Source organism: Fusarium solani (genome assembly GCF_023522795.1).
Source record: "Fusarium solani strain SB1 chromosome Unknown bctg00000009, whole genome shotgun sequence".
NCBI lineage: Eukaryota > Fungi > Ascomycota > Sordariomycetes > Hypocreales > Nectriaceae > Fusarium > Fusarium solani.
Window position 1 is genome coordinate 2837569 of NW_027072144.1, and position 11995 is coordinate 2849563.

The window sequence follows — 11995 nt, forward strand, 5'->3', positions numbered from 1 at the left end:
GGCACTCATAGGATAGGTGGGGATGATGGAAACTCCCAGGAAACCAAACCTCCTCATCTCTCCGCTGGAATTCAGTTAGCACGATACATACAAATGGTCGTGGATTATCAGCTCAGCTTAGCGGTAGGGGGTTCTCGTGAGCAGCAAAAATCCCTCACCGACTGCTCCATGGAAGTGCCAAAATGAGAGGGATAAAGGGATAATTACGTGGCGCCTTCTGCCGATATCATTATGCATGATATGATATCTAGTCCCCTGCCATCACGGCCACGGACTCTTGCTCATTGAGAACCCGCGCTATCCTGAGCCGTACTATCGTCTCCAGATGGACCCTGCGCCAACCAGCTTCCATAGCAGCAACCCAAATGATGGTTTTTCGGTTTTTTCAGCCAGCGATGATGAAGAGGACCTTCCTGAAGGAACGAACTCCGCTGCTTTGTCTGCTGGAAGTATCGACGCTTCCGAAGCCATCGGATCACAGGGCAAACGCGATTTTCGGAACGCGAGCTGGCGTACCAGAGGTAAGCAACTAGCTCCCAGATTGAATTCTCCGCGAAAAAAATCATCTGATAATGAACGGTGGTCGGCTACCAGACAGCATCCAGCGAGCACTGCACATCTGGAGCTCTATCAGCGACGCCTTCCGCCGAGGAACGAGGTCGCGTGCATCTATCATCGCAGCCCAGCCGCTAGTAGAACGCCTAGACGGGAGCGAGGATGAGACCTGTGCGAAGCGCGAGATGAGTGCGACTATTGCGGGACAAGTTCGAGCGATGCTCTTGTCTTCTTGGATGAACACTCTCCTCATATTCGTCCTAGCCGGCATTGGAACATATCTGGCCGGGATGAGCCCGCTGTTAGTTTTCACATGCAATGCCATCGCAATCGTGCCCTTATCTGCCTTGCTGACAGATGCGACGGAGCGGATTGCTGCTACGGCAGGTGATACTGTCGGGGCGCTTTTGAATATCAGCTTCGGTAATCTGGTCGAGCTAATACTATTGTAAGTCAGTAGGAGCTTTTATACTACTCTATATCGATAGGCTGACATTCCTGGAGCGTGTGAGCATTGGAGTTGGAGCCACGCAGGAACAGCAGTGCTAACCCACAAGCCAAGTATTGCCCTGGCCAACAATCAAATCTATATAGTCCAGGCTTCGATTCTCGGGTCCATCCTTGTCAATTTGCTCTTGATCCTTGGCTCTGCCCTTCTGGCAGGTAGCATAGTCGACATCGACCCCATCTACAACACTGTAGAGGCACAGCTGCTTGCTTGTCTGCTCTTCGTCTCCGTCTTTGTCATCCTGATGCCTGTGAGTCACCCGCCCCTTTCTCTATGCTACACACTTCGCTGAAAATCAACAGACAGCTTTTGTGTATACTGTCGATAGCCAGAATGGCGATAATGGAGCGACCCTTCGAATGAGCAGGATTTCGGCATTGATTGTATTGCTAATTTACATCTTGTACTTTGCACACGAGGTTAGATCGCGCCCAGCCAACGAAGCAGCCATCACGACGCAGGCCCTGGACATCGAGAGCGGTCAAGCCATGACCGGCGGACCTCCCTCCCATCGACCTCCCCTTCATCGCCAAAGCGCTTCAGGCTCACAAACTCTGCCTCTGCGGACAATTCGTTTTGCCGATGAAGATGATGGAAACGGTACGACAAGCACGACTCATAAAGCGAGCGACTCCACCGAGATGGAAATGGTTGACCCCATGGGAGCAGAGGGCGACGTCGATTTTCTCGCGCATCGGGGACGCAGCAGCGGCGATACTTGGAACGCCAACACTCGGCCAAGCTCGTATCAACCGCTAGGTCGTTCGCGCAGGCACACCCGGTCACTCTCGCTCAGCTCCAGTCGGGGATACCACAGCCGAGACTCCTCCATGAGCGGGGAGGGGCGGCACGTCAGGGCCTTTCAACTCTTGAGGGATAATCGCGCGAACATGGACCACTTTGTACACGACCAACCGCAACAGCACGGCTCTACGGGTGACAGGATGGCCTCCGTGGTCGTACTCATCATTACTTCAGTGCTCATGTCGATGTGTGCCGAGTTCCTCGTGAGCACCATCGACGACGTCACGCACGAGGGCGGCGGCCTGTCAGAGCCCCTCATCGGTCTCATCATCCTCCCCATTGTCGGAAATATCGCTGAATACGTCACCGTTGTGACAGTGGTGGTCAGGGGCAAGTTGGACCTTGCTATTGCTGTTGCTGTTGGCTCATCCATCCAAATTTCCTTATGCGTTACCCCCCTGACTGTCATGGCGGGGTGGGTACTACAGCGAGACTTGGGCCTAACATTCAATGTCTTTGAAATGGTGACGCTTGTGGGGGCAGTTCTGTTAGTGAACTTGCTCATCCTCAACGAAGGGAGCTCAAGTCTGAGGACGAGTGGTTTGAAAGGGGCCTTGATGTGTGCCTGTTATGTGATATTTGGGTAAGTCACGTCTTGCCCCTATGGAATGAGTGCTGATGAGGTAAAGTCTGGGGGCGTATCTTTCCCCCTAGCCCATGGAGGATACTATGGCCGTATTGTCGGGCTAAGTTGTAAGGGGAATAATAGTTTGGATGAAAGATAGTCCCGAGGTGTAGGCGCTAGAAGATATGAAGGCAGAGAGAGATTGGCTCTCCATTCGTTACTATCTGCCAAAGACATCTTATCCCAATAGCGAAATTTCGGTAATAAACATCAACGGCCCAGTAGTTCATTACAATATCAACTCTAGTATCCATAGAATTGAGTTAACCTCCCGCTCACTTTACCGGGGGTAGAGTTGATTTAATGTCGGGGCACGGGGAGGGGGGTTACATCATAAGCGCCACGTAGTCACATTGCAGGGTTTGAGATGATTCAGACCAGGATGGGTTGGTCAAATATCAGGGGAACCGAGTATCGAGAGATCCGAGCCGTGGCTGAGCTCCCTGAAAGTGAAACCTGAGTGAGCTAGATCTCCTTCACAAACCCCACCTCAACAACCCTCTCCATCGCCAATCTCAGGTTCGCAATCTTGGCGCGCGTATTGTCCCTGATCCAAAGAAACGTCCCCAACCCAATCTTCCTCAAAATGCTCGTTCCCGTCCGGATCCGCATCTGCCCCTTTCCTACAATATACAGCACCTTTTGCGCATATGCGCCATCCAGTTTGGCCAGCTCCGCAGCTACCCTCTCGTCCACGAGATCCAGCTGGCCCTCCGCACCCCCCGTGGATTCCGACGACGTGGCGGTCTCTTGCTCGCCCGTGGCGGCGGACTTGGCAGCGGCCTGGCGTACGACGAACTTGCGCACCTGTTCGTAGATGAGCATACCCAAGTCCGGGCTGACGACCTCATCCATGAAGCCGTGGCGGACAACGAGGCGGTAGCAGCCCGGGATGCTGGCGAAGCGGGAGATGTGGTAGCGCTCTTCGTCGGGGACGGATGGAATCTCGACGGGGTGGAGGTGGAAGAAGACGGAGACGTCTGGCAGGGCGCCGAGCTTGGAGGCGAAGTGGGTGAAGACGCTCGGGGTGAGAATGCCGGTCTTGTCGAAGAAGATGCCGAAGCCCCTGACGGAGGAGAGCAGGTCGCTGCCCCAACGGGGCGTCAGCGCCAACCTGCCCTTCCCGTCCTTCACGACGAGAGTGCTGGGCGGGAAGCGGTCTTCCGCCTCGGCGCGCCACTGGTTCTCCTTGCCGAACCTCCACAGCAGGAACATGCCGGCCATGAGCGCCGAGATGAGCAGCGTGAACCACGCGCCGTTAGGCACCTTGTTGAGGGCCGACGAGAGATACAAGCCGTCGAGGGTGGCAAACGTCAGGGCCGGCAAGAACACAACCCATATCGGGAGTCGCCAGACCAGAATTGCAACCAGTGTGACCATGAGGGTGTCGAAGAAGGTGACAAAGATGACGCATACGCCATAGGCATGGCCCAAGCTGGTGGTGTTGTTGTACACGGCGGTGACGAGGATGGTGCCGAGCATGAGAAGCCAGTTGAGGAAGGGGACGTAGACCTGGCCGTGAAACTTCTTGGAGGTATGGACTACCTTCATCTGCGGACAATACGAAAGCTTCATGATTTGGCTGGATAGCTGAGATGGTCGTCAGCATATGTCAGGAGTAAAGCCAAGCTGGTGACTTACCTGAAAGGTTGCTGTAATGATGGCCTGCGAAGCAACAATGGCAGCCAACACAGCAAGAACCAGGCTCGGGTAGAGCATCCCAGGGGGGACTGTTTTGAAAAACGGGTTCGAGTAATTCTCGGGCGTAACAGAAATATTAGCGGCTTGGCCGCTGTACGCAAGTAGCAGACACGGATATGCCCACAAGAGCCAGCTCATCTGCACCGCACGCATGCTAAACGCGCCGAGGTCGGCGAAGAGTGCCTCAACACCGGTGAAAGCGAGCAGGACGCCGCCCAGCATCCTCCATCCCTCGGTCTTGTGCTCGACGAAGAAGTGGATGGCAAAGGAGGGGCTGAAGGCCTTAAGGACAGTCCAGTCATACTTGACGAGGTTGTAAATGCCAAATGAGCCGTTGAAGCCGAGCCAGACGATGACGATGGGTGCAAAAGTAGAGGCAAGCTTGGTTGTCCCCAGGGGTTGCATGAGGAAGAGTAGAATGAGGATGCCACAGGTAGTGCCGACAATCGTGGGTGTCTTGATATCGGGCTCAACAACCGATAGACCCTGGATTGCGCCAAGGACCGACTGGGCGGGGGTGAGGATGCCGTCGGCTATGACCATCGAGACGGCCAAGACGCCAATGGTTTTCAAGAAACCACGAGTGAACTTGCTGTTCTCGATACTGGTGCGGATGCTGCGTGTAGCAGGGCGGACGTCTTGGGTGTTGTGGCGTTCCATGCGAAGTGTTGCTTCTTCACGAGGGTCTCTGTCGGTGATGTTTGCCTTGGAAGGTTATTTAGCTGGGGGATGGCCGATCCTGAGTGGAAGAGACGTACGTATCGGGTGAGGAGAGAGTAGCAGCTAAAGGTGCCACCCTCACCCTCGTTGTCAGCATGGAGGATGATGAAGACATATTTGGCGGTGACCATGAGAGTTAGGGACCATATGATGAGTGACAGCACTTGGGCGACGTCGTTTCTAGACGGAGGCGCCGAGAATGTCGAAGAGAACACGTATAGAGGGCTGATGAAACGTTAAGCATGACTTGGGCGGAAATGGTCGATGGCACGCACCTAGTTCCAATGTCGCCGTAGATGACACCAATAGACTGGTATGCCAGCCTGCAGGGCAAAATTCAGCGACCCCTAGCAGCATAATAATTGGGCATCGATACAGACCAGAGAAGTGTTCTACCCTTAAAGACCTGCTTCTTCCTTCCGTCATCCCGACGCCAGTCGTCACCGGCCTCGATATCCAGCTTGGATTCGTTGGCGCGAGAACGCGAGATGCTGCGGCGATCATTGGTAGAGCGGGACAGGCGGCGGCCATAGTAGATGCCACCGGCAATGCCGGTGCTGGGTCCGATATCAGGTCGCTGCCATGCCGACTGCTCATCAACAGTAGAACCGGACCCAATCTGCTGGGCGCTGTCTTCGATCTTGATCTTGGGTTGGACCATGCCAGGCGTACAAAGATGGAGACAGAAAAGCACAAGCACAACCTCGCGGTGACCAGGAGCTTTTAATGGTGACCAGAGCACGGCGCGGAAGCAGGAGAAGAATCTGGAGGAGGGGAGGCATCAGGAGTGAAAGATGGGGGCCCTGGATGGGCAGTCTTTTATTTTTGAGGTGGCGATGCGCTGAAGGGATAGGAGACTGGGTGCCAGTCCAAGCGGGCGCAGAGAGAAGAGAGCATGTCCAGTAGCATGGAAGCAAGCTGTCACCTCGATGCAGCCCACCGGCCTCCTTAGTGAAGAGCTTATCTAGGATAAGCTAGCGCCAAATATGCGGCAGGTTGGCATGCGGGCGTTGGTTGGAGGCCATCACAGACTCGGATGACAGAATGATGATTGTCAGACTCGACTTGCATCACTGAAAAGGGAGACGCAGGGGGCTAGCTATCAGCGGTGAACGCCAGGGGCAGCCATCTCGGCCATTCCATGCCTTCGCTCCGGACAAGGGTAGCTCGAGGCGGATAACTGCAGGTGCCAGGTGAGGTGGCCGATATGTGGGAGGGCCATGAGACGAGTGGGGGGCAAGGAGACAAGATAAGCGCGGATGACGGACAGGTTGAAGGGCTGCGGGCGTCGGGATGTATTTGGTGGCGGAGGAAAGAGAAGACATGGAGGGCGGGCGAATCCGTCAACTACCAGCCCTAAGGCCTCAGAGGCGTGCTCCAGTTTCGAGGGTGCCATAGCGCCTGCCGTGAGCGCACGTGCCAAGCCGCGCATATTGTGGCTGTGATCTAAGCTGGCGGGCTTGCACATGGGTTCAAAATCGCACACCTACTCTGCTATATGCCTGAAGTAACAACAGCTCCAAACAGCACTTGTACGCCACTCGGAAGGGCCAATTGAATAGCCCAAGGTGCGATTTAGACAATTATGACGACCTCGTGAACGCAGACCGTTTCTGCCGGCGCTGCTATTCTGATTGATGTTCAATAGATGTGCCAAGTCCTCGCGCACTGGCGACGTCTCGAGAAACTCTCCATAACATGATCTCATCGACACATGCATCTCCAACAAAGGTGAAGCCGCTACCAATGCTCTCGTCCCATGGCCGCAAAATTATAGGCGAAGGAACTCCCCAAAGTAAAGTGACAATGTCTCCAGCCTTAATAGCCATATGCCCCAGGCCTAATACTTGTGGGGCCTCCAATCCGGCATCCCTGTGGTCGCTGCCGCTCCCACGGGGGGGGGCACGCTGACCAGCAAAAGGGGTCTTTGACTCGCAAAATACTTACTGTTATATATAAATTACTACTAGAGGCCAAGTACCGCGGGGCAGCTTTATGACTATTAGCAAGTATATGAATCTAATGAGGCGCTGGCAGAAGAAAGTGACCTAAGGGCCCATACTCATTTATGCCCAGGTAAGTAGTTTTTTTGCGAGTCAAGGGTCCCTTTTGCTTTCTTTTTCACGCCAAAATTGCGAAGCCCGTCTCTTTCATAATCCACCATCTCTGTCGAATCCACTCTTGCGGACCGCAGGCGCGAAGAAAAGATTACTTCTAACGGCTTCAATTATCATCACCATTCAATCACACCAGCCGGTACCCCTTTCAAGTCTCCATCGTCCGCTAGCCCTACGATCCACCGTGGAAAACGTGGAGGTTTCCGTGCAGACCGCGGCGGCACCGATCAAGATGCCCGTTTTAGCAGTCACCAACTTTAATATCGTTCTGAGTGTGCTTGGAGGCTGGATTTCCCTGTTTGGCCTTGTGTCTTTCTTGTGCAAGGAAAATTTCTATCTTTCCGAAGCATGTCCGTCTCCACGCCCGGCCAGCCTAGGCTATCATTTTTTTTTTCTTCCGGTATGACAGAAGACTGACCTTCGCCTCAGTGATCTCGCTTGTCGCTGGAGTCATCTTTTCTCCGGCAGCAGCCAATTTCATCAAGCCGCTCGAGTATGCCGGGAGCTATGAAAATCTCAACGCGGTGACACTCGGTTTCTCTCGCCTGGTCTTGGGTGTGCAATTGGTCCTGGCTGGTGTCCAGCTGCCAAGCCGCTACTTGCGCAAAGAATGGAAACCCTTGTCCATCCTCCTCGGTCCCATCATGACAGCTATGTGGCTGGCGACCAGTCTTCTGGTTTGGGGCCTCGTTCCTGGCCTCCCTTTCTTCCATGCTCTGGCTGTGGGTTCGTGTGTTACGCCAACAGATCCCGTGCTGTCATCAGTTATTGTCAAGGGCAAGTTTGCTGACAGCAACATACCCAAGGATTTGCAGCAGATTATCATTGCTGAGTCAGGTGCAAATGATGGCCTTGGCTATCCTTTCCTTTTTCTTGCTCTCTATCTTATCAAGTACGTTGGCGCCGGAGCCACGGACTATGGTGGCGGAGCAGGCAAAGCTATTGGGCTGTGGTTTGCAGAAACCTGGGGATATACAATCCTGCTCAGTGCTCTCTATGGTGCTGTTGTTGGTTGGGTTGCCAAAGAACTGCTTCATTGGGCCGAAACCCGCAAATATGTCGACCGTGAGAGCTTCCTCGTCTTCGCAATTTCTCTTGCTCTCTTCATCACTGGCACTTGTGGCATGGTTGGAAGCGACGATGTCCTTGCATGCTTCATTGCTGGTAACGCTTTTACCTGGGACGATTGGTTCCGTCAGGAAACGATGGACGATTCCCTACAGCCAACGATCGACATGTTGCTTAATGTCAGCATCTTTATGTGGTACGGAGCTGTGTGCCCCTGGACCAAGTTCGCTAACAACGACGTCATCCCGATTTACCGCCTAGTTGCTCTCGGAATTTTGATCTTGCTCTTGCGCCGTTTGCCGTGGGTGTTTGCTATCCACAAGCACATTCATCAAATTGAGGAGGTCCGGCAAGCCATATTCGTCGGGTTCTTTGGCCCAGTTGGCGTTTCGGCCATTTTCTACCTCTACGTCACCTTGGACTTCCTGGGCTCGTTGAATACTAGCGATGGCAAACCTCGCTTTGACGTTGCAGAGCTCCCTGATGTGGTCGAGACTGTTATTTGGTTCATTGCAATTTGCAGTATTGTACGTGTAATGGATGGCAACAGTTTTCTCCTTCTAAACGGACTTTCTTTCGCTAACTTTCCTTACTACGGCCTCAGATTGTTCATGGACTCAGCATTCCCCTGGGCAAGCTTGGGTACTACCTCCCTCGCACCCTCTCGCAGGCTATTGAGACTCCTAGCGGCGACCGAGGCAACTCTGGGGACGTGCTGCTGGCCCTGGGTAGCCGCGTAAGCACTCTCACGCTGCGACGACCACGCTCTGTTACCCGAGAATCACGACGGGAGAGGACACCGAATCTTTCTCGAGAACCCCCGCAACGCCGCGGCCCGATCTATCGCATCGGTGGAACTATCATTCCTGACAGCCAGACGCCCCGTAGTGCGGAGACGAACGCTGATACAGCTGCTCAGAATAGTAACTCACCAGCTCCAAATCGTTTCATAAGATTCCCGGACGAGTTGGCGGCTCCCGCTACGGATGTTATGGAGGCAAACGAAAGGGTAGTTAGGCGTTAGAATTCACGATCCGCGACGCTTTGAACAGTAAATAAAATCAGATAGAGCCCCCTACCTGCTCACAGAAGACACTAAGTTCGACACATCTGGTCGATAAGCCGGAGTCTGAAACCGGCAAGCCTTGGCTCTCCAGGTCGGCACGGACCTTGTTTAGGTTCGTCCTGCCTGTCTCCAAAGGAAATGTTATCTGATTCACCATAAGTCGCAAGACAGCCATCTTCTCCGGGCTCGCTAATAGCTCTCTGACCAGCGTGTCCAATGCCGACTTTGGAGGCGTAGCTCCCCCATTGCTCATGTCATCGGCCGAGAGCTGAAAATTGTTTCCTCCCCGAGTGTTCGGCAGAGAAGGAGGTGGTTCCGACCGGGCCGGCTGCCATTGACGAATCAGTAAAGTTCAAACACATCAAAGCAGGGACAGGTAGGGTCAATTCAGAGCTACTTGGTGTCCTTGATAAAAGGAAAGGTGACAACATTCTCTAGCGATCCCAAACGACAACTACCGAATTCATCTGATGGAAACAACGCCATGCCAAGAGCATACGTCAACCGCCACCCAGATTTATCCTGTGAGTGATTTAATTTCCAAGCGCGTGCCGCCAGGCTCGCGGTGAACTTCCTGGCCTAGCAAATTGGGAGGGATGTGTCGGATTTCTGCTTTGGGCTAGGACGATGCGAAAATGCCAAGCAAAGCTTGTTTCGACCTCCCCCAGTTACCTCAAAGGGGGAACAAGGCTAATCACTCTTCAGCTAGGTGATCTGGCAAGGGTGGATACAGCCTCCACGCTTCCTCTACCAACAGGGCCCTGTTGGAGGCCTCGGGTAAATTCGACCCGGTTGGAGGCGGTGTGAAGGACCAAGTCTTCGTAAAACGCCCTCCCAAAAAAAAAAAAAAAAATGCTGGAATGCGAGCATATTTGCCTCTACGGATTGGCCGGCCTGGGCAGGCCATCGGGCTCCATCTGCATCCCACCTCCCAAGTGGCAATGTTGCGGCCTGGAGGTGGCAGCGGCAGTCTTAGAGCTTATTGTTGAGAGAGGTGCAGGGTTATTTTGCCCATCCAAACCAGCGAGACGTTGGCAACCCTTCTGACAAGAGAACCAAACTGGCCCCGGATCGCGCTGGAGGAAAAAGTGGGCACAAGCCATGGTGACGTCGAGGGAGATGTGGATCACATGTCCTGGACGGATGCAGCATGCCCGTCCCAGCTAGCGGGGGACAAAAGCACGAGACTGATTTGGCTGTGCTCTCACCTCTATGAGTCTCGTGTTTTATGTCCTCCACGGGACAAGGCCGTGGCGGCCCCCTTCAGCTTCGCCATCGAAGAACTTCGGCATGCCAAGGCGGCCTCTGCCTGTCCAAGAGAATGGTGGTGGCGCGAGATGATGCGAGGGGGGGACCAGCGGGCATGGTCAAGCTGTGCTGCATATTTCGGCTTGGACAGGTGACCGGTAGTTCTTCGCAGCTATACTCTTGCGAGCTGATTGGCCTCTTGCATTTTGCAGTGTGCGATTCTTAGGTCACATTCTTTCCCACTCCGTAAAGTAATCTCAGGAGGCCGCCTACCCCTCACCGGCCCATTTTCTGGTCACCCACTTCCATGCGGGCACGGAAAGCCACCTTTGGAGTCGTCTCCCTCGCCTCAGATTGCGGAAGGGCATTCCGGATATTACCGTTGGCCTACCCCTCCATCGGACACATATCCCTCATCAAGACACTATAAAACTTCAACAGCATTTATTTAGGAAAAGAGAGAAGAAAAGAAAAGCAACTTCATCAACAGGGCATCCATGAAAGTACGACTCGCAATCGACGAAGACATCCCCGCCTTGAAGGAAATCGCTCTCGCCGGCCTGTCTAACGACCTTCTCTGGCAATATTGCTTTCCATCTCGCACCCAGAGGGCGACAGCCGAGAAGGACGTCGAGCATGTTTTCAAGAAATGCCTTCATTCGGATGATGGAGGCTGGATTCTCGCCGTGGCTGAGACCCCGAAAACTGGTAAAGTCGTTTCCTTTGCAATTTGGCAGACCATCGACGAGGAACAGGGCGAGCAGTGCAATGTCGCCAACCAAATCCACAAAAGTATGTTCATTTACTAATGACCTTCCCTCGTGGTTTCCCTTTCTCGTATTCTCGAGGAAGTTCATTGGTGTAATGCGAGGAGGTTTTTTTTTTTTTTTTTTTTTTTTTTTAAAAAAAAAAAACTAAAAAAAAATGCGATTTGGCATGTCTTGCTGACCTTGGTTCATCCGATCAAGCTCTGGACTTGCCATACGCCCTCGACCACAAGGTTGCGGAAAATATTACCGTGCTACTGGCTGCCATCATACAAAGCCAGCAAAACTACCTCACCCGTTCTGGGCGGTTAATGTTTCTCCATGCAGTCATAACACATCCCCACTGGAGGGGCAAAGGGTACGCAAAGCTCCTCTGTAAACATAGCTTGCAGCTCGCTCGAGTGAAAGGAATAGTTGTCGTCGCCTTGGCTAGTCCTTTTAGCGGCTACGTGTTTTACTCAGGCAACGGCTTTGCCAGCTGCGGGTACTCAGCCGTCGAGGTTGAGGGCCACCTTGAAAAACTTGAGCTCCAGGTCATGGCCTACACTCCACCCCCGGCCGCTGAAACAAGGCGAAGTTCCCTCATGGATTTCTTGGCTTGGGGTGAACGCAAGAAGAACTCGGCTTGAAGTTAGGATCAGCAAAGCGACCGAAGCGGGGCTCGTTCCTGGATGTGCTTGGATTTTGGGAGACGAAGAAACTCTAGCGATAAGGCTGCTGTTGAAGGCCGAAGCTCACATTGAATGAATGAATGAATGAAATTGATTCTGCCTGGGGGAACGTCAGACAATTGGCTCCACAGGGATCATTGATGGC

At 53.5% G+C, this 11995-nt stretch overlaps 4 protein-coding genes across 4 annotated transcripts; 3 read left to right on the plus strand and 1 right to left on the minus strand.

The window, feature by feature from the left end:
* Positions 1-325: 325 nt before the first annotated feature.
* Positions 326-2557, plus strand: MRS44_013927 (uncharacterized protein; the record flags this gene model as incomplete). Its single annotated transcript, XM_065617365.1, has 6 exons — positions 326-521; positions 595-1003; positions 1118-1313; positions 1366-2282; positions 2351-2450; positions 2522-2557. The coding sequence occupies 6 exons, from the start codon at positions 326-328 to the stop codon at positions 2555-2557; spliced, it is 1854 nt and encodes a 617-aa protein (XP_065473437.1).
* A 400-nt stretch (positions 2558-2957) lies between these two features.
* Positions 2958-5574, minus strand: MRS44_013928 (uncharacterized protein; the record flags this gene model as incomplete). Its single annotated transcript, XM_065617366.1, has 5 exons — positions 2958-4082; positions 4134-4898; positions 4952-5138; positions 5189-5236; positions 5294-5574. 5 exons carry the CDS (start codon positions 5572-5574, stop codon positions 2958-2960), a joined length of 2406 nt encoding a protein of 801 aa, XP_065473438.1.
* A 1688-nt stretch (positions 5575-7262) lies between these two features.
* On the plus strand, positions 7263-9436 carry MRS44_013929 (uncharacterized protein; the record flags this gene model as incomplete). Its single annotated transcript, XM_065617367.1, has 5 exons — positions 7263-7380; positions 7460-8625; positions 8703-9107; positions 9164-9276; positions 9325-9436. The coding sequence occupies 5 exons, from the start codon at positions 7263-7265 to the stop codon at positions 9434-9436; spliced, it is 1914 nt and encodes a 637-aa protein (XP_065473439.1).
* A 1473-nt stretch (positions 9437-10909) lies between these two features.
* MRS44_013930 (uncharacterized protein) lies at positions 10910-11808 on the plus strand (the record flags this gene model as incomplete). The annotated part of the gene is made up of 2 exons (XM_065617368.1): positions 10910-11204; positions 11381-11808. 2 exons carry the CDS (start codon positions 10910-10912, stop codon positions 11806-11808), a joined length of 723 nt encoding a protein of 240 aa, XP_065473440.1.
* Positions 11809-11995: the final 187 nt, after the last annotated feature.